Here is a 24,148-nt window from a genome sequence, read left to right as displayed (position 1 = left end):
TTCATCGTGGCCCAGTCCGTGCTTTTTCTGAACACTTGGAGAAGATCAGTAATGACAGCCTGTTAGACTGGATTGTTAAGAGTGATTTTTGCCTACTTAGTGAATTTAAAAGTGTTTTTATTCCATTCTGTCACTTTTCAGTTGGTGAACAGGAGGCATTCGTTAGGCATTAGATTATTTTCTTTTAATGAAGCAAATAGGCAGCTTTCACAATATTTCACAATATTGCTGTATTGCTTTATGTATCAGAGATAATAAATTAGCTGTTGCTTTCAGTTTGAGAGCAGATTTCGTGAGCATAACATTAGAAGAAATGGATAAATTCTTAGTAAAACTTGGTACAATTTAACAGAGTGCTAACTTGTGCCGACTTCTAAGCAGAAGTACAGGTTTGTGTGAATTCGGTGGTGAACTCATACTGTAGGCTTTGCTAATTTTCATCAGAGTCCTGAGATGATTTTAAGACTTGTGCTGTTTCTAAGTTCATCTAGTTCTTTATGTCCTGTATACGAACCTCGGCCATTTATTATCTTCCTGTCTCCTCGATGTACATTAGCAAAAAGAAATTGAGAAACGGTGTACTTGTGTCTTGTCATGCTTCATTGATTTGAAATATTTTTTTTTGTTAATGGCATATTTAATATTTAGTTTTCCTCCTGTCCGTCGTAATGCTTTTCAAGTAAGAGTAGTAATACTTTTGGAGCGCCTGCGTGCTCGTCCAGTTGACTTGACATCATTTTCTGTGCTGTAGTTAAACTCCTGTTGAAGCAGACAGCAGGGATTGCAAGCCAGAACCAGTGGGCTAATTGCATATCTGAACACAGAGAGTTTTATGTGCTCTTGCATAAGGTACAAATTATTTCTCAAATTGACGTTATTTAGTGTCTGTTAAATATTTGTTATTCCTGATGTGCTTTCAGACCTGTATTTATATAGAGAATGGTTGTAGTGTCAAACTGGTTTTGGTTCCTCATCTTAAGAGCATTACAAAACTCATTATAAAAGCCAGATTCAAGGCGCAGTCGATGAGTGAATTTCTTGTGTTAAGACTCAGGCCGGGTATTAATTGAAGTTGTGGTGAGAGTGAATACTGCTGGTAGATTTCATCTGGGAAAGACTCGAGATAGTATTAGTGAAATAAGCGAAGTAACTGGGTTAGTTGTTGAACGAAGCATTGAGGAACAAACCTGCCGGACAAGTGCCGTCACCATTGTTAAATGGGCATGTAAGCTGAATGTCTTGTTAGATTAAATCATTATGGATATCCACTCATCTGTGGAAAAGATGTTTTTATTCTAGTCAGAGTACTGCCTTCCTTTTCTGTTGCGTGTCTCGCTAACAGTCTTCATACTTGTGTCACCTGAGGATCAGAAAGCTGAAATACACATCATCTGCAACTATTTTGGGGAGATTGTTTGAAAGCTGAACCTAGCTTTCAATCCAGCTCCATTACCACTGTAATTGTGTTACGGAAACTCAATCATCCCAGAGTTCAGAGAGCCAACTTTGAAGTGGCTGGTATCAAATATTTTAAAGATCTGCCTAAATTTTTAAAAAGCACCATTGTCTTTAATGACACTTAAACTTCTGAGTCACTTATGAGCCTGGTGAGGCTGGTAGGCTTCTTAGTTCTTTGGAGATGTACATTGGGCTGGCTTCTGTTTAGACACTTGATTCCACATCATGTTTTTGAAGAATAAAGGCATTAGAAAATGCATTTCATGAGAAGTCTGGTTTTTAAGACAGAGTAATTCTTTAGAAAGCGGACTGGCTTCTTGCTTGAAAGATTATCTTCCCCTATCCCTTTCTCTTGAGCCCAATAAAAAGCTGAAAAGCGTTGAGGTCTTCTGCTGAAGGTGCTACTAAGAACTTACCCACTTAGAGAATGAGTTGCTGCCGTGTTAGCGCATTTCCCTCTCATTGCAGGCCAACATATTAAGCTCATTGTGTTTCTTCCCCCAGTAATTTGAGACTGTAATGCCCATTTGTCCTTCATTGCACTGAATGGCACGCTGTGGCCATTGAGGAATGTGCATGTTGATATAAGGGACTGAGGAACACAAGTTTAAGTATTCTGCTTTAGTCCTGCTGTGGTTTATTTATGCATTCCTTTGGTATTGTGAATGCTTTCTTCACCTATAATTGCCAGGGAACAGGCAACAAAGGCTTCACTTACCAAAAAATTCTTGGAGAATGAAGAAACAGTAATGTTGGAAGTCTGATACTGCTGAATTAAGCAGTGCATTCGATTCTCCTGGACTAAATATAGCAATATAATTCTTAGCAAAGAATCATAACTTCAAAATTGATATTAAAAATATGAAATAAACTCTATTATTTGTGGGCATCTGTAGGTAAAGTTAACAAAATTGTAGTTATTAAGAACTGAACACATAGCAATAGTTAATAAAATTAAAAAAAAAATAAATAAGCACTTCCTTCAATGCAAGCACGTAGATTTAAATATGCTTTCAGTCGAAATTAAGTTGGGTCATCAGATTAATTTATTGTTGATGGTTTGATCATAAAGTCATCATTTGGTCAAAGGGAAACACTGAAAGCAAACGTCTCACTTGATTAAAGCATCTTTCGCAGTAGGTGGTTTTGCATTTGGGTGATGTGTGCTTCCTGTGTTATTGCATCCAGTTCACAGTTGTCAGTGAGGACATGTCAGTAAAAGAAGAAGGGAAGGAGACATTTGGGTTCTCCTTCCCCTGATGAAGTACATAACTTTGGGCAGTTCTCTTCACCTCTGTTACTTACCCTGTGTTTGAAATGGGGCTAATAAGGCTTATAATTTGTATGCTTAGTATGCAAATTGGCAAAGTAAAGCATGCTTAAAAAATTGCCAGTGAATTTGGAGAGCTATTTTTCCTATTAAATCCATGGAAGAAGAAAGTGTCCAAATGCAGTTGTCTAATTGCACCTTTGTAAACTGTGTGGAGTAAGTATAAACGTGACTCCTCCGTGGTATCTCTTTACAAAGTCTTTTTGCCATAAGAAGAATAATGGCAGCATACTCAGCAGGCTGCGGTGGGATGAGATAGCATGCTTGCAGCATTTCTTTGCAGCATAATTGCAGCATCAATGAACCATGAATTCAGCCTAATTAACATAACTGGAACCACTGCAATCATGCTGCCATTCAATTTACTTTTTGAGCATTCTGGTGAAGTATCACGCTTATACTGTTTATTACTGAGAAGCTGTAGAGAACTGTCCACTTGCTTTCTCGCTTCTGTCTTGATGTATTTTTATTATTTCAGGATAGCTGGAGAACTTCAGAAGTGGAAGATCATTGGCTCACTGGTTCCATTACCGAATCTACAAATAATTCTGTATTACTTCCTGTAGAAAGCAATTAAACAGTTTAGTGTACTATAAAACTCCGAGTAAATGCACTAAAGTCTGAATTTCCAAGTTAGACACAGGTTCTGAATTGTAATGGATAACTAATGGCAAGGAATTTTGGAACTACTTTGGGTAAGGACTGCATTCCCCACATTTTAAGAATAGCATTTTCTGTTGCTCTTTGCAAACACTGTACCTAGGAGAAACATTTGTAGACAGGATGGGATTTTTTAAGTGTTGCCGTTGGTTGAGCTGCAATATGGTGAGGAAGCCACGGAGTAGATCAGGTAGCACAGCTCTCAGCAACAGGGCAAAATAACCGGCTCTGTTGCACTGAGAGGTCAAGGGGCTGCAGAATAAAGCGTTCACTGTAAAATAAGAGAGCTGGAACTGGAAGGCTTCCTGCGTCTGGCTTAGCCATTAGGCCAGAGGTGCTGACTGGTCGCACTGAGGCCACTTCAGAGCGATGTGCAGCCACAGGAGCTCCTTCTGCCATTTATGACAGAACAGAGCTAAAAACTTCGGAATCTCAGCCGTGTTGTTTACAGAGTAAACCTTTTTCTTGCAGCTGATGCTGTGCATCTGCAGTGATGGTGTTTTACCACGTCTTCGTGGTGACGTAGCTGCATGCGTGGTGGGGTTGTTGTTGTTGCTTCTTTTCTAAATGACTTTAGCACACAAGAGGAAAGTTAGCTTAAATTTCTAAAAACTGCTTTGTAAGAAAACAGCAAATAGCCAAGTTTTGTGTGAGGGTCTGGAAATGCTAAGGTTGGAAGTTTTAGTTGCTACAGGAATTTCCTGCTCAGAACGTCTCCCACATGTGTACGTGTATAGACATGCACAGATAAAGTCAGAGCTTCTGAAATAACCAGTTCTACTTATACTGAAGGATGGTTACATTGAGAATAGCTGTTTCCATTGTATGAGACCTGTAAGGAAGATGCCAGAAATGACAGACAAGGTAATGCTGTCAGTGAGCAGCAGCAGGGCAGCAGTGTGAGCGCAGTGCTTAGTGCTGCTGTGAGGGGCAGGTGCTTGCAAAAGGGTTGTGTTGCAGGTTCTCAGTAGGTGATGCTTTTACACAGCATGATTCGTTGTGCAGCTGTCTGGAAGCAATGAATGATGTGTCTGAGCAGTGTGTCATTTGAAGGGATGGGCTAGTCTTCCATGTAGCTATTTGGTAGAAGGTGTTTTCTGAAGCCTATGCTGTCTACACCTGTTGCAGTGTGTGTTCTGGAAGGGCTCCTATCTCACAGGTTGGTTTGAAGGCAAGTGCCTTCAAATGAGAAACAGAAATATCAGGAAAATAGTCCAAGGTGTTTTTCTCTGTTTTGAGGACTGTCTGCTTTTACCTTGGGTTGTATTTCAGCCCTTCTCATTTGCCTGCTGACTCAGAGGATTCTGTATTCATGTTGACTCTCAGAGTCAAGATTTTCATTTGTTCATTGCTTTTTTTCCCTGATGATTTCAACTGAGGAAGTTGGTTCTTACACTTTTCACTCTAAGCATCTGAGTATAAATTTAGCACTGGAGAACTGCAGACCTTTTGTAATAGCCATCCCAGTCATCTGTTGCTTCCTTCTGTGTCCTGCTGTGACCCTCAGTCAGCAGCTGAGATCATGTGAATCTCTTTTCTGTATTTCTCCTGGAGTGATGATAGAATTTATCACTGACTTTCTGATTTTGCTTTTCTCTCTTAAAGATGCTCAGTGCCTGCTGAGAGGTGGGCGTTTTCTTCAGCCTCCTTTTTCTGCTTCTAATACAAAAACTGGATGTTTGTGGGTTTTTGTGTTTTTGTTTTTTTTTTCCCCAAGCCTTAGTTGTTAAGGTTCATTTCATTTGACCATCCGATGCATGTATAACAAAATTAAACACTGCTTCTTATCTGGTTGGATGATCAGGGGAAAGTTGAACATCTCAAGGCAGTCTTTCTGGGAAATGAAGACAGCAAAAATATTTTCTACCATTATCTGAAAATGTGGGCCCATGGACATAGTGCTGGATGGTTCAGTGGCAGTCCAGGCTAGGTCTTATAAGGCTTTGTGCTTCATGAGAGGGCTCATGGAAGAAAACTACAGCAGAAAGGATCAGAGGGGGATTTTTTTTGTGAGAAGTTGACCCATACAGATCCATGATACCTAAAGAGGAGCTTCCAGAAGTCCAAACAGAGCTGGCTGATGTCCTTCCAAGGCCACATTCTGTCACTGCTGAAAGGCTGTGGACATTGCAGGAGGTCTGTGAAGGTGGGACAATTGTAGCACCCAGAAAAGAACCAAAGGTCAGCATAGGAAACAGGAGAGCCCAGAATGGGCCACAGTGCCTCATCAGACAGGTAGGTAGGCGTTATAAAATGCACTCTTTCTTGTAGGAACATATTTGAAGAAGAGGTTAGCTTGGCATTGTCTGTCTGTTCAGGGTAGTCCATAGAGATGTGGGTCCAGCTATACAGTGCATTACTTTTTCAAGGAGGTAGTAAATGCATGAATGTAACCTTAATTAGTGCGAGTGGCCAAACTGGCCTGCTAGCATCACCACGATTGTGAGGGAAGAGGTCCAAGCAGGTGGGTGAAGAATGACTGCCGATGAGTTGTTTCTCGTTTTGAGTGAGCTGCTGGGTTGCTGATCTAGTTTGTACCTGCACTGTGATTAATATCCTGTGTATGGCTCAGAGCAGAGTGCTAGAATACCGTGTACATGATTGTTGTATAACAAAGTGAAGAAATCTGGCAGTTTCATCTTTAGCAGTGACTCTTTTCACTGAAACCAGCTTGCAGGCCGCGGTGGCTGCAGGATGGTTTGGAAAGCTTGCTGGTTCTGGGTTTTAGGTGTCAGTTAGTCACTGTTTTCTCAGAAGGCACAACAAGCATTTTAGCTGAGACTCTCTGGTCGTACATTTATTAAAGGTAGGGTCAAGCAGAGGGCTGGCTGCGGGTGAGGAAGAGTTGAAGGAAGTGCAGAGAATAGCTAAAGTGGTTGGTTCCTGGAAGAACGAGCCTGTGAATCATCCCTTTGGAAATGGAGGAGGAGAAAGCAGTGCCAGTTAATTACCACAAAAGATGATGATAAGCATCTAAACTGTGGGCAGAGATCACAGTCCTTCAGAATCTTATTCCTGATTTGAGCCCTACAGCTGCAATATGTAAACTCAGGAAGATGACTGAACATTGATACTTTAAAAGTTCAATAGTCACGCTTGTTATTGTATGCACTTACTGAGAATTGACAGAAGAAAATGTTTTTGAGAGGAGTTTCCAAGAAGAGATCATATTTCTAGTTTAGTGTGCAGCAAAACCAGTGTGTTTGAATGGCTGTCAGATCTGGTAGAAAGAGAGAATAACTGCTCTGTGGTAACATATTGCAAAGGAAATAATCCGTCTCCTTCAGAACCACTATTTTTTATTGGTCATAGGTGCAAATTCTAAAGCAACTCAGACCAAATGTCAGAAGTAATTTGAGCGTTTGGTATTTTAAATGTAATTGCACTATTTCCACAAAGACCATTGCGTGTATTCCTGGCTGCTTTTAAACATTTATACTTTTCTGCCTTTCATACAAATTCATGAAATAAGGTCCTAGTAAATGCTGAAAATTGTAAGTTGGTTATTCTCACTGAAGGAAATCAATCACAAAATGTTAAGGAAATACATTTGTAGATAAATACAGACCTCTTCTGTATGTGCTGATGGAAGGTGTTTTCAGACTTCTGGTACAAAATAATTACCAATTTCACCTTTGATATCTATCACTGCTTTATTCCTACGGGATTTATCTTTTTAGTCAGTCATTCCTGGGCCTTGAACAAGTGAAGGAATGTTTTAGGGAGAAGCATAGAGGAAAAATATTTTTTTTCATGAGGAATTAACGTCGTGTACCTCATGGAGGTAGCTTTAGTAGAAATAATGTAATCAGGGAAAGCCATAGGTAAATGAGGTAATGGAGGAGGAAGAAATGATGAAAGCTAGGGGCATGGTGATAATCAGCTGAAAAAAAAAGGAGCTGAAATTTGGGGGCTGTAGCTTAATGCAGTGGCTGGTGAGCTGAGCCCAGCCTTCCTGGTTCCTACTGCCTTGTTTTACCCTGTGCAATGATTTCAACCACACAGCCCTGATTTAAGTTGATCGCGTTAATATTGAGTCTTTTCACACAGAGGTCCAGTGGGCTCTCATCTGCCTTCATGTCAAGCCTTACTAAAGTCCCTGGGACACACACTGCACCCTGTCTCTTGTCCCAGTGTCTTCCTGTGGTCCCAATGTCTTCCTGCTATCTAGTCAGGTCCATTGCTGCCAGTGCTAAGTGATATCAGCCAGGGAACCTCATGTGCCACTCACTCACTGGCAGAGCTGTTGGTCCTCACCCACCGTGCTGCCATCGTCCTGTGGTAGGGATGGACTCTGGGACACAAAGCCTTTGGTCTCAGAGCTCTCTGCCCCAAAGAATTTTCTGAATATCTGGAGGTACCCATCTCCCGTTTAAACAGCAGCACAGCACTTTGATTAATTTTAACGTGATTGCCTCTTAAGAGACTCTGAAAACTAGTTTTAAATTAACAGCCTATTTTACATAAAAGGCACATATTGATGAAAATAGCCCATGACTTTTTGCTCAGTCCCATTACCCTCCTCTAATTCATGCACAGAAGATAAGATTTCCAATGATCTCACTGTTTACCAAAACCTGATGTACTTAAAGATTAATGTGTACTTCTTGTTACTTTGTGGTGAGAGTTTCATCTCCTGTTTTCTTCACAAAGAAAAATAAAGGCAAGAGAGGAAAGTACTTCCAGAAAGCACCTAACGGTACAGATGACCCATCAAAATTATCTGAATGTTTGTGTGAGAACTGGAAGTTTCCTTAGCGATGTTTTAACACGTGATGCTTCTGAATATCTTATGGCCAGGTATTTTCCTGATCTTATTCAGTAATGTCTGCAATGCCAGATATTGCTGATGGTGGCAAATCTGATCTTTGAGTTACCCGTTGTGCTGTAAGCCCTTCTGCAACATGCTGAGTGTACTTAACCCCCTTTTTATCCAGTGTGGTAGGAAAATGCTCAGCAGTTCACAAGATGCTTTCTGTATGCTCAGGAAGAGCATAACAAAGTGAATGTGCAACATAACTGAAGGGAACTTTTGATTTGGAGAGGAAAGGAAAAATGGCCTGTGTGATGTATGAAAAGATGTGCAAGGTGAAATGCTGATTTTTGTACGGAAATGTTTCTGAGAACCAAAGGTGATATAGCAGCATAACGAAAATGAAATGTTAAAGGTGTTCACACTTATTCATGTGAGTAGTGGTAGAATGCCTCTTGGATTTGTCGTGCAGTCCATGTGTATGTGATCATATACTCTGCAAATGAGGGCCAGTTAGAGTAGAAGAGCTGATTATCCTCCATCTGAGGATGGTATTTTTTCCAGAAATTGCTTCTATAAAAAACCTGCTTATTTTAAGAATTTTGACTTCACACAAATAATCCAAAATTAAAGCTTGATTGATGCTAAAGAAACAGAAACATTGCTTGTTCAGAATTGTAGTGAGAACACTAACCTCCAGTTTGAAAGGCATTCTAAAATATTGTAGTAGATATTAATGATACATTTAGTGAGTTAGAGGTATATACATATTTTACATGTGATTTATTTATAAAATAAAAAGCTCTAGATGCTTTTTATATCTGGGGCTTAAAGGTCATGATTAGGACACGCTTGATATGGAACACAAGGATTAGAAAAGATGTCTATCCAAACTTCTTAAAGCCACAGCTATGTCTTTGTGTAGACATGTTCTATTGACAACATAAAAAATATGAAATATTAATTTATTCAGCAGTGTAATTTTAGGCCTTCTGTTCTTGGTGAGACATTTTTTCCTTTCTATATTAGCATGAATAAATGGCTACAAAAAGCTGAAGGCAAAGTCTGTATCTTGAGTCCACTTCAACATGTGTCAAAGTGGGTAGGGTTCTCTCTTAGTGGAGGACGGTAGAACATGAAAGCCCAGCTCTTTGCTGGGGCTGAGATTAGATCTCAATGCAAGGAAAAAGCAACAAAGGTCTCCAAAATATCTGAAATCTGCAAATACTTCCTGTATTTAACCTACACTTTCGTTGCGTGACTGTAAAGAACAGCAAATCTTTGTTCTTTCCTCCTCAGTTCCCATTCAATCAGCTCAGAGACATACGTGAAAAGTTTTTGGGAGCAAACTTGTTATCAGCCTTCCTACAGTTTCCACCTACCCCTTCTGTCTACTGTGAGTACATCAAAACTATGAGCTCACATCCAATCGTAAAGATTTTTAAAAACTTCTTTGTATGTATATTATGTATGTATAACAAGTGAATATAACCATAGATCACTCATACCAAGGTCCTTTCTATCTTTAAAGTATAGGTGATCTACTATGCTTGCTAAGAGGAACTTGCTGTTGGGTTCGGGTGGGAATTTCATCTGCTTTAGATGGAGAAACAACCAATGCTTCTCTTGGTAGGAGCCTGCAGTGCTTCAGAAAATCATTCAGGTTCATCCATTTGTAAAAACTTTTAGGGCTGTTTTTGGTGCCTGCAAAAGAATGCCTCAGATGCACCTCTCATATCCTTTGGGCTTGATAGGAAAGTGCTGGTTTAGCAGCATCAGGGTAGTCTGGTGGTCTTGTGCACCAAGGAGCATGGCTGTAGATTCAGTGATTCATATATCTAGAATGCAGAAGGCTGTAGTCTACATCACTTAGAGCTGGAAGTATGGCAAGAAAACTGGTTCAGGTCTTCTTTCAGCTCAGCTCATGGTAATTCGAATCTGAAATAAATTAACGGAGTAGTCCTGCTTACAGCTCATCAGCTGCAGAGGTATTATTAAAGAACTGGTTTCCCTATTCACTGAGAGCACCTGTATCTAAAGCCATGTTGTGATTGTTCAGAGGTGCAGGATAAGACTTCTGTGTCTCAAAACAGAATAGAAAACATAAATATGTGGAACATTCCAATCATCGCACTTATTCTTAATTTCATCTCAGCAAGGTTACTCTTTTGGAAAACCATCGTAAAAGCAGTCCACTCTTTTCAGTTAAAGGCCATTCATACGGTGACAAACCGCTGTTCTTCCATTCCTATCTGTATTCATCCATTTAAACTCTAAAGATTTCCAGCTTACTTCTTGGATTTATAGCCAGCTGGCTGCTATGTGTAATATGAACATATTCTGACTGTGCATGAAACATTTTGTCTCATTTAACCCGTAATTGTAGTGCTCACTTTAGGCCACAGCTCACCTGCATGTGTTTAGCATTCACTGTGCAAGTTCCCAGAATCATGACTTGCTATCTCTTCATGTATGCGCAATCTACTGCTATTAGAGAAAAGTTAAGTCAGGGGAAAAAAAAAAAAAAAAAAAAAGGAAAAAAAAGAATCTCCTGGCACTGAGTTGGATAAAATGAATATGTTCAAGATGGTGGGCCATAACCGAGCCAGCTCTTGTGGGATCGGTGCCCACTTTTTGGCATTTACAATAAACTTTGGAACAACTTTGTAACATGAATGTTTTAATAGCAACTGGGAAGGGGGGGAGGAAAGGCAGAGAAGAAGGACATATGCCCTCTTTTTAAATTTTTTTTTTTAAATGACTGCTAGATTACTGATTTTTCCAAATGTAGTCCAAAAAGCTGTACCTGTTTGTTAGCAGATTTCAATGGCCACTCTGGGTTAAGGGAATTCACTTGAAGTGATATTCTGAATTACCATAAGCTACTGAAACATCAATGAGAAACCTACATTCAGCGTAAGGCTTAATATTAATATTTTTTTACTGTACTTTAACACTGTAAGAAATACAGTATATTTTTATTTTTTCTTTATGTAATGTCATTGGGTTCTAAGAGAGGCAATAGAACTATTAATTAATAGCACAAGTCCTGGATTATATCACAGTAAGCAATACAAAATCTTCAAGCACGTTTGTTCTTGCCAGCTATCAAGAGGAACCTTTACATATTTTAAAGGCCCATTAGGTTTGTTTACATACTCAATTGAAGCTGGTATGCTTTGCTTTCAGTGAAGCTGCCACTGGCAGGGACTGCACCAAGCTTCAGTGTTTGAATTTCCTGCCTGCTGCATGCAGTCTCTAATGCACTGTCACCAGTAAAAGGCTACTTGTCTCCCAGTGACAGCATGTAGGGCCTAAAACAGTGTAGTTCCCAAACCTAGGGATTCTGGGGATTGCTATTATTAAAAAAAGAAAGAAAGAAAGAAAATAATTGAAAATACATATATCAGAAGAAATTTTCCACAATGAAAAAGGTGGTCAGGGAATCAAAACAGTGCCTTCAGGTATATTACCCAACAGAACAACAAAAATGTGCCGTGCTTTAAATTGCACTAGCAATCTGGAAAGGATTTTCTGACTGGAGTTATGTTAAGTGTTAATAGTGAAACCTGGGTATTTTTTCCTTTGATCTCTCCTCTAGCTCATATAGAATAATAGGATCAAAATAAAATGCCGTTTATATGAACACCTTGTTCTTTTGATGTTAGCAGAAAAAATTCTGTCTGCAACTACAACTTAGCAGCCGGTGCATCTGCTTCTTTATTTGGGCCTTCTAATTTACCATGACTTTTAGCAAAAGGTATCTCAATCATTTTTCTTGTGTAGTCCATGAACTTAGCTATGATTTTTCTCCTAAGTGTCTTTAATTACATTTGCAGAAGATCTAAAAATAAGGTAAGCAGGACCAGTAAATGAGTGACTGTTACATGGTTGTATGCTGCTACCTTTCAAAATCCAGTATTACTTGTGCCTTGACCGCTGGGACAAAAATGTTCAATTAGTTGGCACTGACTAAGAGAGACTGTACAGTTATTTGACCCCTGGAATAAATAATGATTGGGGTAGTTGAGGTTAAGATAGGTGCCAGATTTCAGAACCCAGCTTTTTCCATACGGAATTTTCATTTCTGATGTCTGAGGTGGGAACCAGGCCTTTGTCTTCATTGCCCACCTCAACAGGAAAGACTGTAGAAGTGTTGTAGCTGGTAGCTGATAATTATAGGTCTGCTTTGCTATTATGCAAAGATCTACAAGACAGATAACCTACAGATCAGCGTGAATAACTTTTAGCTAATTGTTCCCCAGGGTTGATCAGTAGTGTTTCTTTAGGAGTCATTATTGTGAGCACTTATTTAAAGTGAAGCTACTTCTTTCAAATGCCTTAATAAGATTGTTCTCCACCATAGGCCCTGAGTGCACAGAAACAGCTGAGTTGTGTTTATTGTGATGATTGATGGTGTCTCGTTGCGATCCCAGCTTCAGTTGTAACCTCCAAGAATGGATGAGATGGGCATGAAGCTCTGTGCCAAATGAAAGCAAATAAACTGAAGTCCTGCATTTCACCAATGTCATAATTGCTGCTGTCCAGGAAGAGGGATTAGCGTGTGTGAACACAAGCTAGAAGAGATCCAGTAGCCAAGCAATATCTTGGGTGTCGAATGTCTCTCTGTGGCCTTACATCCCACTGTAATTTATATTTAGCTATTAAGCTTATTAGATAGAAGCAGTCAGCTCGTTGTACGCCGTTTGCAAGGGAAACCTCTATGTAAGTGCTGGGTAAGTGCTTAGGCTCTCACTAAGTCGCTACAGTTGAGGTTGCCACACGTGAGCTGTGACAAAGTTTGGTGCTCTGTCAAAAAGGCGGCAGAGCTCTGTCCAGCTCTTCATTTTTGTGGAACACAAGTCTCTGTTCATCTCAGCAGTTCTCATTTCACATGTCTGTACGCTGTACGTGGTCCCAGAATTCTGTGCTTCCAGACCAGCCTTTTGCATCAATTAAAGGAGAGATGTGGGACTGTTTGGAGAAGTAGTCAAAGAGTTACAGAGACTATTCATTTTTCTGCTTACAATAAAAATGTGATTGCCCTAGTTCTGCGGTTACCATGAAACAAATCTGCTCTGTCATGAAGTTGGTGGGGTACAAGTTAATACAGGGTAGTAAAGGAATAATAATGAAGTAAAACAGCAAAGGCACGGTCTTTTATGATGAAACCAGTCTGATCCTATTGCAGTCTAAGGGCCTTCTGCAAATAGTATTTGCTGTTGCTTGGATATGTCCAATTTACATATATACAAAGTTGTATGAGTAAAGCCATAAAAATATACTTAGTGTTTTACTTTTTTTTTCCTTGAAAGTAATTTGGTATTGTTCAAACTTTCGGCTTTCACTGGTTTTGTTTCCAAAGCCCCAGAAGGAAGAGAAAATAACAAAAGTCCGTAAAGGCAAAAGGGATATGTTCTCATTTCAGTTCACAGAATTTCCTGCCTTTAAACAATACAAATATATGCCCTTAGGTTTATAACCTGCTGGAAGGATACTGCATCCTTGAAGCAGATCTAATTAAAGGCAAGTCTGCTATAGGAACAGAGAGTTTTACCAGCAAGCCCCATATATCTCAGTGAGAATTGACCAGGCTTTAACCATGTTGCCAAGCCTTACAAAATCCTAAAGTGTTGACTTCCGTAAGTGAATAAATGTTAAAAAATTGCAAGCAAATGCTAAGCTGTGTTGAACACAACTAAGATCTAATGCTTAATAATTGTGCCCCGTGTAAAATAACTACAAAACAAAACTCTAAAATGTATTCTCAAGCAGAATAGACATCACTATGTAAAAGCCTTTAAAGTACATTGCTTCCCTTAATTACAATGATGTTCCACAGCCAAAAGGTGTTGCTTCCTGACACTCAGTACTGGAGGACCCATGCAGCATGGATTCAGCTGACATTCATTGTCAGTAGAAAGAGCATGGCAAGTAGGGGGACCACCATCCAAGATGGTGGCTTGGACATAGAATTCTTTGCCTTAACTAAGTTCTTTTACTTTGGTTTTCTCATTTGCCACCAAATTCTTATGTACCAGCCTTTCTCCCACTGTAGACCTTTTTCAGTAGAGACCTAAGAATACCGTTCTGTGAGCATTCGTTTGCACGATCACTTGAGGTGTCTCCACGTGAACAGTTTTTAGGGTTGTGGATGGTAAGGTGTTGGGTTGAACTGTTGAGGTTGAGCTCATTGCATCTCCATAGGTTTATTTTTTATAATGTGGTAATGTTCATGCTCATCTATGTTGACATTGTCCTGACTTAAGCTTCAGTTCTGATACAACAAAGGTGTAAAAGTATCTCATACAGTAACATGTTTTCAAGTGGAGTCCTTATATTGGTGCATGGTCCTCATGGCCAGAGGCAAATGACTGGACCTTATGATTTTAATGTCCTGTGGCTGAGGTAGCTGTGCAACAGTCCTGTGTTTTTCTTATCACGTGAATGTACTCATAGCAAAATGTGGTTTAGACTTTCATGTGCATAAAATTATTATTTTTAATTAAGTTCTTCAGCATTTCAGATAAAATTTACTTCGGCTAAGCCTCCCAGTGAAAGTGGGCTTCGTTGATTATTTATTTCTTGGGGTACCTGAGAAAGTGTTAAATAATTAAGGTGAAATATGTGTTTTTCTGAGGAACGCACACAAGCTTGCATTTGGGCAGTTGAGTGAATGATCAAAACCAGATGTGAGCAAGTGGAACATTTTACATAAATTTATTAAAATCATTATTTACCTGTAAGTTATAAGAAGGGCTTAGTTGCACGAGTTTGTTGCCAATATGTACTGCCAATAATCTGCCAGAAAGCAGCTTGCTGGCAAAATCACTGAAATGGTTAGCTTATGCTTGCACAGAACATTACAACCCTGAGTCAAATGAAAACCTACTATAAACGAACTCTTTGATGCTGGATTCGCTGGAATATGTTATTGATATATGCTCTACAGTTTATATAGATTATGTATACTGTGCAAGAAATATGGATATCTATTAAGCATAACTTGATATGTAATCGTTTAGGACACTTATTGTTTTCAGTATTTGCTATGAATAAGATCACACAGTGACTGCTAGGTTTTAAAAGAGAGACTCTTCATGTGCAGCCCAAAGCACTGGAATACTATTTGTTCAATTAATACAGAATGGCTATTGAAAATGTAAAATATCTGACATCTATACAGAGTAATTTTAAAGGCAACTTTTCTTTTAGGAACAGTTTATACATTACATAAACTCATATTTTTCATCCAAGTATCATTTTGAGAATAGCAAGCTTAAATATTGGAGGCCATAGGGAAACATAATATTACGATAATGTTCTTTGGTGCGGTTTGGAAGGTTTTAGGAAACATTTGGAAGTATTTTTCTCATAAAGTCACTTAACTATTGAAGTGTTATGATAGCACTCCCTTCTGCATTGCGTGTGTTGCAAAACAGCCTGGTTAAAGGGGACATCCATTCTATATATCCTGATTAGAAGGATTTCCACAAAACAGGAAATTATATGCTGCAGGATCCTGGCATTAGTTTTAATTAAAAAGAGAAAAGAAGAAAAGAAAAGAGTAGACGATTTAAGGTGTGATACCAGTTTTCAAATACTAATTCCCAATTCTGTTTAGCAAGAAGTGACTCTGTATTGTTTGGAGTTTTATGTGAAATTTGCATTTTCTAAATAAGCGCTCAAGCTGTGCTGTTTTTTTTTTTGTTTGTTTTTTGGTTTTTTTTTTTAAGTAGGCAGTAATAAACATGACCAATCCTTTAGGATCCTAAAGAACCTTAAAAACCTTGTAATTCTCAGAAGCTTAACCTTTTTTTCCATAGTGTAATTCATTCGTTTGAACTTTTATGGAAGCAGAACTTAAGCTCAGAATTTCTATATTTCTGCCCGTTGTTACCAAGATGAATCTTGCTGCTCCAAAAATGGATCTGTTCCTTTGCAGCGCTGGTGTAGCAGATCTGCACAATGGTGATGTTTAATTACAGAGAAAATAAGTTGAGAGAAAAAAAAAAGCTCTCAATTGATGCTTGTTTTTACACCTTGCACAAAATAATGCGTCACTTATTTTCATCTGTGTTATAAAATCTGTACTGTAGTTCATTGCCATCGTTCTGAGGAATTTTGAACGTATCACCATTTGTTGAGGACGGTGGTCTTCTGAATCATAGCTCTGCATAGGGTCTTATGTTTAGTTTTGAAGGATTTCGGGGAACTCGAGATGTGAAGTCAGTTATTTAGAGCCAAACCTGTCTTTGTTGAAGTCAGAGCGAGTTTTGCTTGTGACATCAGTGGCTGCAGACTCCCTTCCAGTAATAAAGTGCGGAGTAATCAACATCTACTTGGTTTTGCTGACTTAAAGCAATTAAGACATTGTTGAAATAATTTGTCAGCAGTAAATATATAAGAAAATGGAATGATCCCACAAGCACTGGATTGGACTCGACATGCTTTTGGCTCGCATGATGTACAAGAAGAGCGGCAGCACGGCAGACTCAAAACCAGGAAAGCATAGGCTTTCAGGGGCTGTATTTGTTTTGGAGTCATTTCACCTGCCTTTCTTCCTGTTTTGCATAGCTTCACTGCAGGCTTATGTTTTGGAAGGTGGTACCTTTCTGTGTATTTTGGGAAACATTGGTTGAAGAGCACTTGTAGTTGAAATCCAGGTCATCTGGTATGTGGGCTTTACATTACAGCTTGGGCAGTGATCTTCATGCTAGGAATTCAAATGTAACACTCAGGGGAAAGCTGGAGGTTGAGTTGACCGTCCTCCCTGAGTTGAGGTGCAGGTATGGCATCTTAGGGAGTAAAATAATAGGAGCATAGTTGAATCCAAGTGAGACTAAACTGGGAAGAAAAATGTAAATGCTAGCAGGGGAATTTCTTGGCAGCACCGAATAGGAATACTAGATATTGAGGGATTTTGCTCAGGAATTACTTGGAAACATAGGTGGAAGTTAGGGTTCGAGGAATGTGAGAATTATCCTGTTTCTATTCTACTCTCCCGAGATCTTTCCTCTCCCCACTCCGAAGGATCGCATTCCAGCTTGAGCCAAAAGCAGCCACATGCAGTTGTCCTGGATCCGGCCTCACTTCCCTGTGAGCAGCTCTTGCATCCTACCTGCCAGGCAGGCACACCTCCAGGGCTTGTTGTGTTCAGCTGATCTCTTGCTGAAGTGGCAGTGTTTTTGTTCATGCCTAGGTGCAAAACCTACATCTTTGGCCTTGACTATAGTCAGAAAGTTGATGGGATGCGGCCCTTAGCAACCTTGTGGAACTGGATGGGCTTTGGGCAGGAGGTTGGAAGTGATTTCCTGACTCTGCTCTGTATTTCTCATGTCATGGAGGAGAGAAGACAGCTGAGAGAAGATAATGACAGGGGGGAATGAACACTTCTCAAATATTTTAATGCTTCTATATATTTTACTTCGCTAACAGGGAAGAGGTGCTGTTACCACTCCAAATCTCTACATAAACCCTACTTATTCTACCCAGGAAAATGTATGTTCAGCTGTGGGAAGACATGCTCAGCCGCAGACCTTGTATTTTCTTTTGCCTTGCCCTTCCCAGTGCTTAATCTTGGCTCTGTTCGGTTTTCTTTCTGCTCTCTCTCATTGCTCCTAATCCGTGTCCATGCTTATAAGCCCCTAATATTTATATGGCATTATCTGTGTTAGAGATTACTGCTGACAAGTAATCTCTTCCCTCTTCTGAATGAAGAATTACAAGCATTGCTGAAGATCAGAAAGTGAAATTAGATCCCAGAAAGTATTTGACAACTTCAGTTAACCCTAATATCAAGTTCCTTAAATATTGGGAATCTCCTTTCAGGCTTTTAGGTTTCAACTGTAACACAGCTCTGGGATACCTGACCACCTTCAACAGCTCTTTCTCACAGCTGAACAAAATGTGTCTGTAATCAAGAAAAAAAAAAAAAAATCACTGAAGACGAGTCTTCAAGTTTTGTCACTTCGTAGAATCACAGAATATCCACAGATGGGATATTCCCAGTAGTGATGGGAGCAAATTCATCACAGAAATGGGAAAAATTCCAGGAGGTAGAAAGTAAGAAAGGGAAAAAGTAGAACTTCCCAGTTACTGTGGAGCTTATGTCCATTGTGGCGATTATAGGGCAAATAGACTGCAGATGTTGGTGTCCCATCAGCTTTGCGTGAACCATGAACCTCTGTGTGGTTTTAGGTCACATAAATTCTACTGGACATGTTACAAGTAGCAAAGAGACATTTGTGATCATGTTGATAGAAAGACAAAGGAAATTCTCCAACAGTGAGTCTGTTAAATTGTGTGTTTGGACATGACTGGGCATCAGTGGCAAAATAAACACTACAGCTTTAAAATGCATTTGTTGGACCTCCAAGGCCTGGGGAAGGTTTCTGATCTATCTGATTGTGACACTTTGGGACTGCAAATGACCCTCTTGTATTTGGCTTTTGGAGAGCAGTTTTGCTTATGTTCTGTGAGAATGCATGAATGGAAGAAATGAAGAAATTCTTGTCTACTTGTATTATTTTTAAACCTTTGATGGCCATATAATTAAAAAAGAAATCCACGTTACTTTCAGAACTGTCTTTAACTTTGCTTATGGAGTGCCAATTTTAGCTTACATCCATTCGTATAAACTATTCCAAACTGTGTACAACACACATACCTTGCCTATGTAATCTGACCCGACCTAAACCAACACTCCAGTTAGTCTTTCTGATGTATAGAATCATAGGATCATAAGGTTGGAAAGTACCTACAAGATCATCTATAGAATAATAGAATCACAAGGTTGGAAATGACCTGCAAGATCACCTAGTCCAACCTCCTTCCCATTCCCATTGGTACCACAAGCTACTAAACCATATCTCATAGCTCCTCATCCAGACAATCATCTAATCCTCGTCTAGTCCAACCATCCTCCCAATGTAGTTTCTATTCATCTAGCAGTGACATCATTGCAATGCCATTCTTTTTTGTTTGTGGTTTAATAAAATGGTGCACACTTGCAGTGCTATGAGATGAGACCAATTTCTGATAGTAATTTGTTGTTAGACAAATGCAGCGCTGCAAATAAATACATAGGATGTAATGTAATGTTACAGAAGAGCAAGGGAAAATGCACAGGTCTTCTCCAAGTAAAATTCCATGGGTTTCCTCAGAGTGAGGTTTAAAATGCTACATCTGTCTTGATAGCTAGAAGCTAGCAACGTGCTGCTGTAGCCTGCAAGCCTTCTCCTGAAGCTTACATGCTCCACGCCCAGCAGCATCCTTCCCTGCTCTGCCTCTCTGCAGTGGTATTTTCTGAAGCTTGGACATAAGTTTCAGAAACTGTGATCATGTCTGTGGGAGCAGGGGCTGGCTCCAAGGAAGACACTGGAGGAGCTGTTTTGTTTTGTTTTGTTTCCCCCAAAGTTATAGATGCCTTTGAGATTCCCAGCTGGGTGGTGGTGTGGAAATCCTGCGTGCTCTTGATGATTAACACTGGCCAAGATCCTTGCAGGTACTGGGTGGAGAGATGGCTCAGTCTGAAAGGTGGCAGAAAAAAAAGAATGAATATGAATTTGGAAGAAGAAAAAAAGAGTGGCTGGAGCAAATATGCTCCAGAGAGAATGTAAACAGAAAAAAAAGTGTTAACTATACATTGTCTTGCTCCAGCATGCATTTGGGACAGGCACATGAGCAGGTTTAGAAGACTTTGTGTTACTATTTTATTTTCAAGTCATTTATTTAAGTGTCATAAAGAACATTAGCTAGTGGCTAGGGACTACAGTATCCATTATATTATTCCAATCATGTGGACAGGTTTATACTATGTATGATTTACAGTGGTCTTTCTGCAGTTAAAATTGTTATATTCAGGTACAACATTTTATACACGGTTGTATTTAGTAAAATCCAAGTGGCTGAACACAGACACGTCTTCCAATCAAAGTCCAAAAAATTAATGCTTTTACATGAACGCTGGGTCTTGCAGTGAGAGCTGTTTATGGCTCTCTGCCTACATCCTTTATCATGTCTCTGTTGTTGTTAGTAAAATATACAGAACTACTTTATGCCAAAACAATGGAAGTTAATGCAGATAACTTGTTCCAAAGTTAACCATCAAATAAATCTCTCTTTTTTTTTTTAAACTGTTAAGTGAAATGGTGTTCTAAAACTTTTTAAAATTGTCAAGATGATGAATACTGTGTGTGTAATACAAGTAAATACAACAGAATTGATTGCACACATATGTCTTAAATAAAAGGGTATTAAATAGTTTGTTCAGGACAGAAATTAGTGAGGTTTTATCTAATATTATTAGAAATGGTGGAGCAGATTTATGAGGACTGAAAACTAAGGAAAAATCTGCTCTGATGTAGAAATGGTGCAGTGAAGGGTAGATTGACTGGGAGATTAAACACAGACAATGAGACAGAACACTTAGGTGGTCCAACCTTTAGTGCATCAAGTGATTCTTCTCATGGAAATCGTTTTTCAAAGTCTGTTGGTTAAATGTGATTGGATGAATCAGTACTCTTGACTCTCTTGCTGGTTTAAGGAAAATCCCCTTACCTATTTTCACCTCCCCTTTTCCCCTGCATAAATATGTGAAAATACATCCTCGCATGGGTGCCAGGTAACTTAACTAAGTTTTGTGTCATTTTATAAGGATTTTACAATTGAAATAATTGGGTAAAATAAAATACATAGTGACAGTTTTGATGTGTCCTAGAGTTTGGGTCCTCGTGACCAGATGGTTTTAGATAATTCAGCTTAGGCTTCCACTTACATGTGTCAACCCTACGAAACTTGATTTGGAACATGAGTCCAATGGTGGTCAGAGGTATCCACGCCCTGAGCTTAACCACCCAAGGTGAGGTGTTATCTGTAATGCTGACCTAACTTTTAAGAGCATGTATGTGCTTAGTAGCCAGTCACATAGGAATATAGGCAGCTGTACCATGTTGATATCTATGCTCCAGCTTAGGCATCACCTCAGGAAGGGTTATAAGCAGCATGTGCAGATTTCAGTTTACAATTTATTTATTTATTTATTTAAGATCTACTTTAAATGTTATTAGGAACAGTAGCCTATTTCAAGTGCAGAAGGCCTTATTTGTAAAGGTGATGAAAGGTTGAGGGTCTTGAGCATGGTGATTGACTGAGATGGGAATAGCTCAACACCGGCCTGTTTGGGAACTTGTCTTGTTCGTAATGTGCATCATGGATTTGGATGAGATGACTGAATGTGGCTGAACTGCTGTGATTGCATCTACAGAGCAGCTCTAGTAGTGAATGGCGAGCAGTGAGAAAAAGGTGGATCTCAGAGGTTGGGTGGTCAGTGACTTGAAAATGCAGCTTTGTATAGATAAACATAAAAGTAATAGCCAAGGAGCAGCAACCCAAATCAAAGAATAAATGTTGCACAGAGTAGTCACACAGCGTGATGACTTAGGAAAGGGGATCTAAGGATTTTTGAAGAAAAAGCTCGTATAGTGGGTGTGTGTGTGTGTTTGTATTTTGGTGGTAATTTCAAAAGAAGAGGGCCTGTGTGTGTTCAGAGGTGTTTCGTTGCAGGGCAGGGTGATTCCAGCATTTAAGTGTATTTGTTTTGACAAACAGTTTGTTCACAGCTCAGAAAGGAGCTCTTGCTGTGATCGAGCAGAACTCTGAAGAACTGTGGAGGAGGTTGATAAAATGGAGCAAGTGTTCACTTTAGTAAACAGTTCAATAAACAGGCTATAGTGTGTAAACATTTGGAAATTAAAAGGAAACAGAAAATTTAAATGTCTCTGCTTATCTGGAAGAGCCATAATCACACTGAAGGGCATGTAAGTAAATAATATTTGGGTAAATTAACTTGAGGTACAGACATACATTTAGAGTGAGGATCCCATGATGGGAGCGCGTGTAGTTCTCTTTATGTTAATTCAGAAGAGTCGTGTTTGAATGGAGGAGCTTCCCTTGAGTGTTTCCTGAGCAAGGACCATGATTCATCCATCCCTACTTTAACTCAAATGAAGAAGTAGATCTGCATTGTTGCATTTTACGTATTACAGGAGTTCAGCTCTGTGCAAATGCATCCTGTTGTTGGAAGGGATTTCTGTTTTTAGGTTTTGATTTGTCTTCTCAGATGATCGTTACAGAAATCAGGAAAGGATAGTTGGGTAAAATCCCTCTTCCACGCCGCAGGAACATTTTTGGCCCATGTTATTAGACCCAAGGAGGCTGTGGATGCCCCATCCCTGGAGGCATTCAAGGCCAGGCTGGATGTGGCTCTGGGCAGCCTGGTCTGGTGGTTAGCAACCCTGCACGTAGCAGGGAGGTTGAAACTCGATGATCATTTTCAACCCAGGCCATTCTATGATTCTATGATTAGCTTTCACTTAGCTGTGATGAAGGCACTTGCTGGTGTCAGCTTAGGCATAGACAGGACTCACATTATGTTGTTACACCACTGTGTTTGGCATTTATTAGCACTCTTAGCTGTAGTCTGAGCAAAAGTGCCAAGGCTTCACTGGCTAAAATAACAGAAATTGCCTTTTTACTTCCCAGAGATGTTTCCTTAATTTTATTTTTGTAGGGAAGTAGTTTTGATCTCCCATCTAATGCCTGTGCTGTTAGCAGTGTTGTAGTTCAGAGACCTCTGGATCCCCAGCCAGTGAATGTTTCACAGGCACTGTATTCTCTTAGATGTATATGCAATGTGTTACTGAGTGGCATTGCTGCTTAGATGGATGTACAATACCAACTGTTTTTTTGTCTTTTCATTTAATATTAATTAATTAAAAAATGCCAAGTGAGACTTCAATCCATTGTAAACACTATATAGATTTTTCTCTTCCTTTTGCTAATAGGTTCATGCCAGAACATAAGCTTGCCCATTTGGAAAACGTAATTGGTGTTAAAAGAAATGGAGATTTTTATCAACGTGAGGGCCTGCCTGGGCAGCAGAAGAGCAGAGCTTTGGGAGGTTTAATGAAAAACAGCAACGCGTGTCGTGAGTCTGGACTTTGTGAAACACAGCCTGGACTTTGTACCACACAGCATGAGGGACTGCATTCCCCATTAACAGCAGCAGGGAGATTGAACAAGTCTGAAGCATCAGAAAGTACAAATCCTTGTCAAGAAGAAGATAAGCAACATGTGACTTTTAACCTCTGTAATATCTGGAGTGGAATGGACTATCTGCAGAGACCTTTACATGTTGTCTGGCCTCACAGGTGGTAAGTGGTGAACAAATCAAAATACTGTACCTTCAAAAGATTTATGAACTTGGCTTGATACCGTTTCTATGACTTGACTGTCAAGTATAGAATAATTTCCTAAATACAAACTGACTTTACGCACAGGCATACAGCAAAAAGACACGTCACTGGCATCTGATTATTCAAAATAATTAATTTGAATATATATTCAGTCATGCTAACCAGACGTTTAACCATTTGTGCTAATGATTCCTCTTTTTTGCCCAGGAAAAAGATACCACTGCTGCTGAAACGATAAAGCTTAATTGTGGCACCACACTTTTCATATGAAGCAATCCACCAATGACAATATCTAATGTTATTTAAATTATCTTAATTACCTTAATGCAGGTGATTAAGTGTAAAGATACATGGTCACATTGGACAGCTGATGTGAACCCTCTACCTACATTTTAAGAGCAACCTTTCAGTGTTGCATACATAGAAAGCATCTCCGACTGTGTTAACAATGAGGCACTATATTTCCACCCGCTGACACAAATATCTACCTGATCTCTGAATCTTCTCTGAACTGACGAAAATCTACTATGCCATATAATCGCTAAAAACATATAAACTTCAGCTTGACTCCCACATAAATTAGGATTTAAAGAGGTAAAATGTCCCGATAATCTTCCGGTATTGGGCACGAACATTTTAATCTAGTTTTTATTCCTCGCAGTTCGTTTAATCTGCATGTGGCCTGATTAG

At 39.4% G+C, this 24,148-nt stretch overlaps 1 protein-coding gene across 52 annotated transcripts in view; it reads left to right on the top strand.

Annotated features, from left to right (window-relative positions):
- GTDC1 (glycosyltransferase like domain containing 1) overlaps positions 1-24,148 on the top strand; it is a 168,061-nt gene that overhangs the window by 106,192 nt on the left and 37,721 nt on the right. For 51 of the 52 annotated variants that reach the window (XR_003076011.3, XR_003076010.3, XR_005861258.2 and 48 more), the window contains one exon: positions 23,048-23,416. The exons of the other annotated variant lie outside the window; for it this stretch is intronic. Coding sequence is in view for 42 of the 51 variants with exons in the window: in XM_025152235.3 (XP_025008003.2) it covers positions 23,048-23,416 (369 nt within the window). In the remaining 9 variants the exon portion in view is untranslated. The remainder of the gene's footprint in view (positions 1-23,047; positions 23,417-24,148) is intronic. 52 annotated transcript variants of the gene reach the window in all.

The sequence above is a fragment of the Gallus gallus genome, chromosome 7 (assembly GCF_016699485.2).
Source record: "Gallus gallus isolate bGalGal1 chromosome 7, bGalGal1.mat.broiler.GRCg7b, whole genome shotgun sequence".
Classification (NCBI taxonomy): domain Eukaryota; kingdom Metazoa; phylum Chordata; class Aves; order Galliformes; family Phasianidae; genus Gallus; species Gallus gallus.
This window is presented reverse-complemented; position numbering and strand designations above follow the sequence as displayed.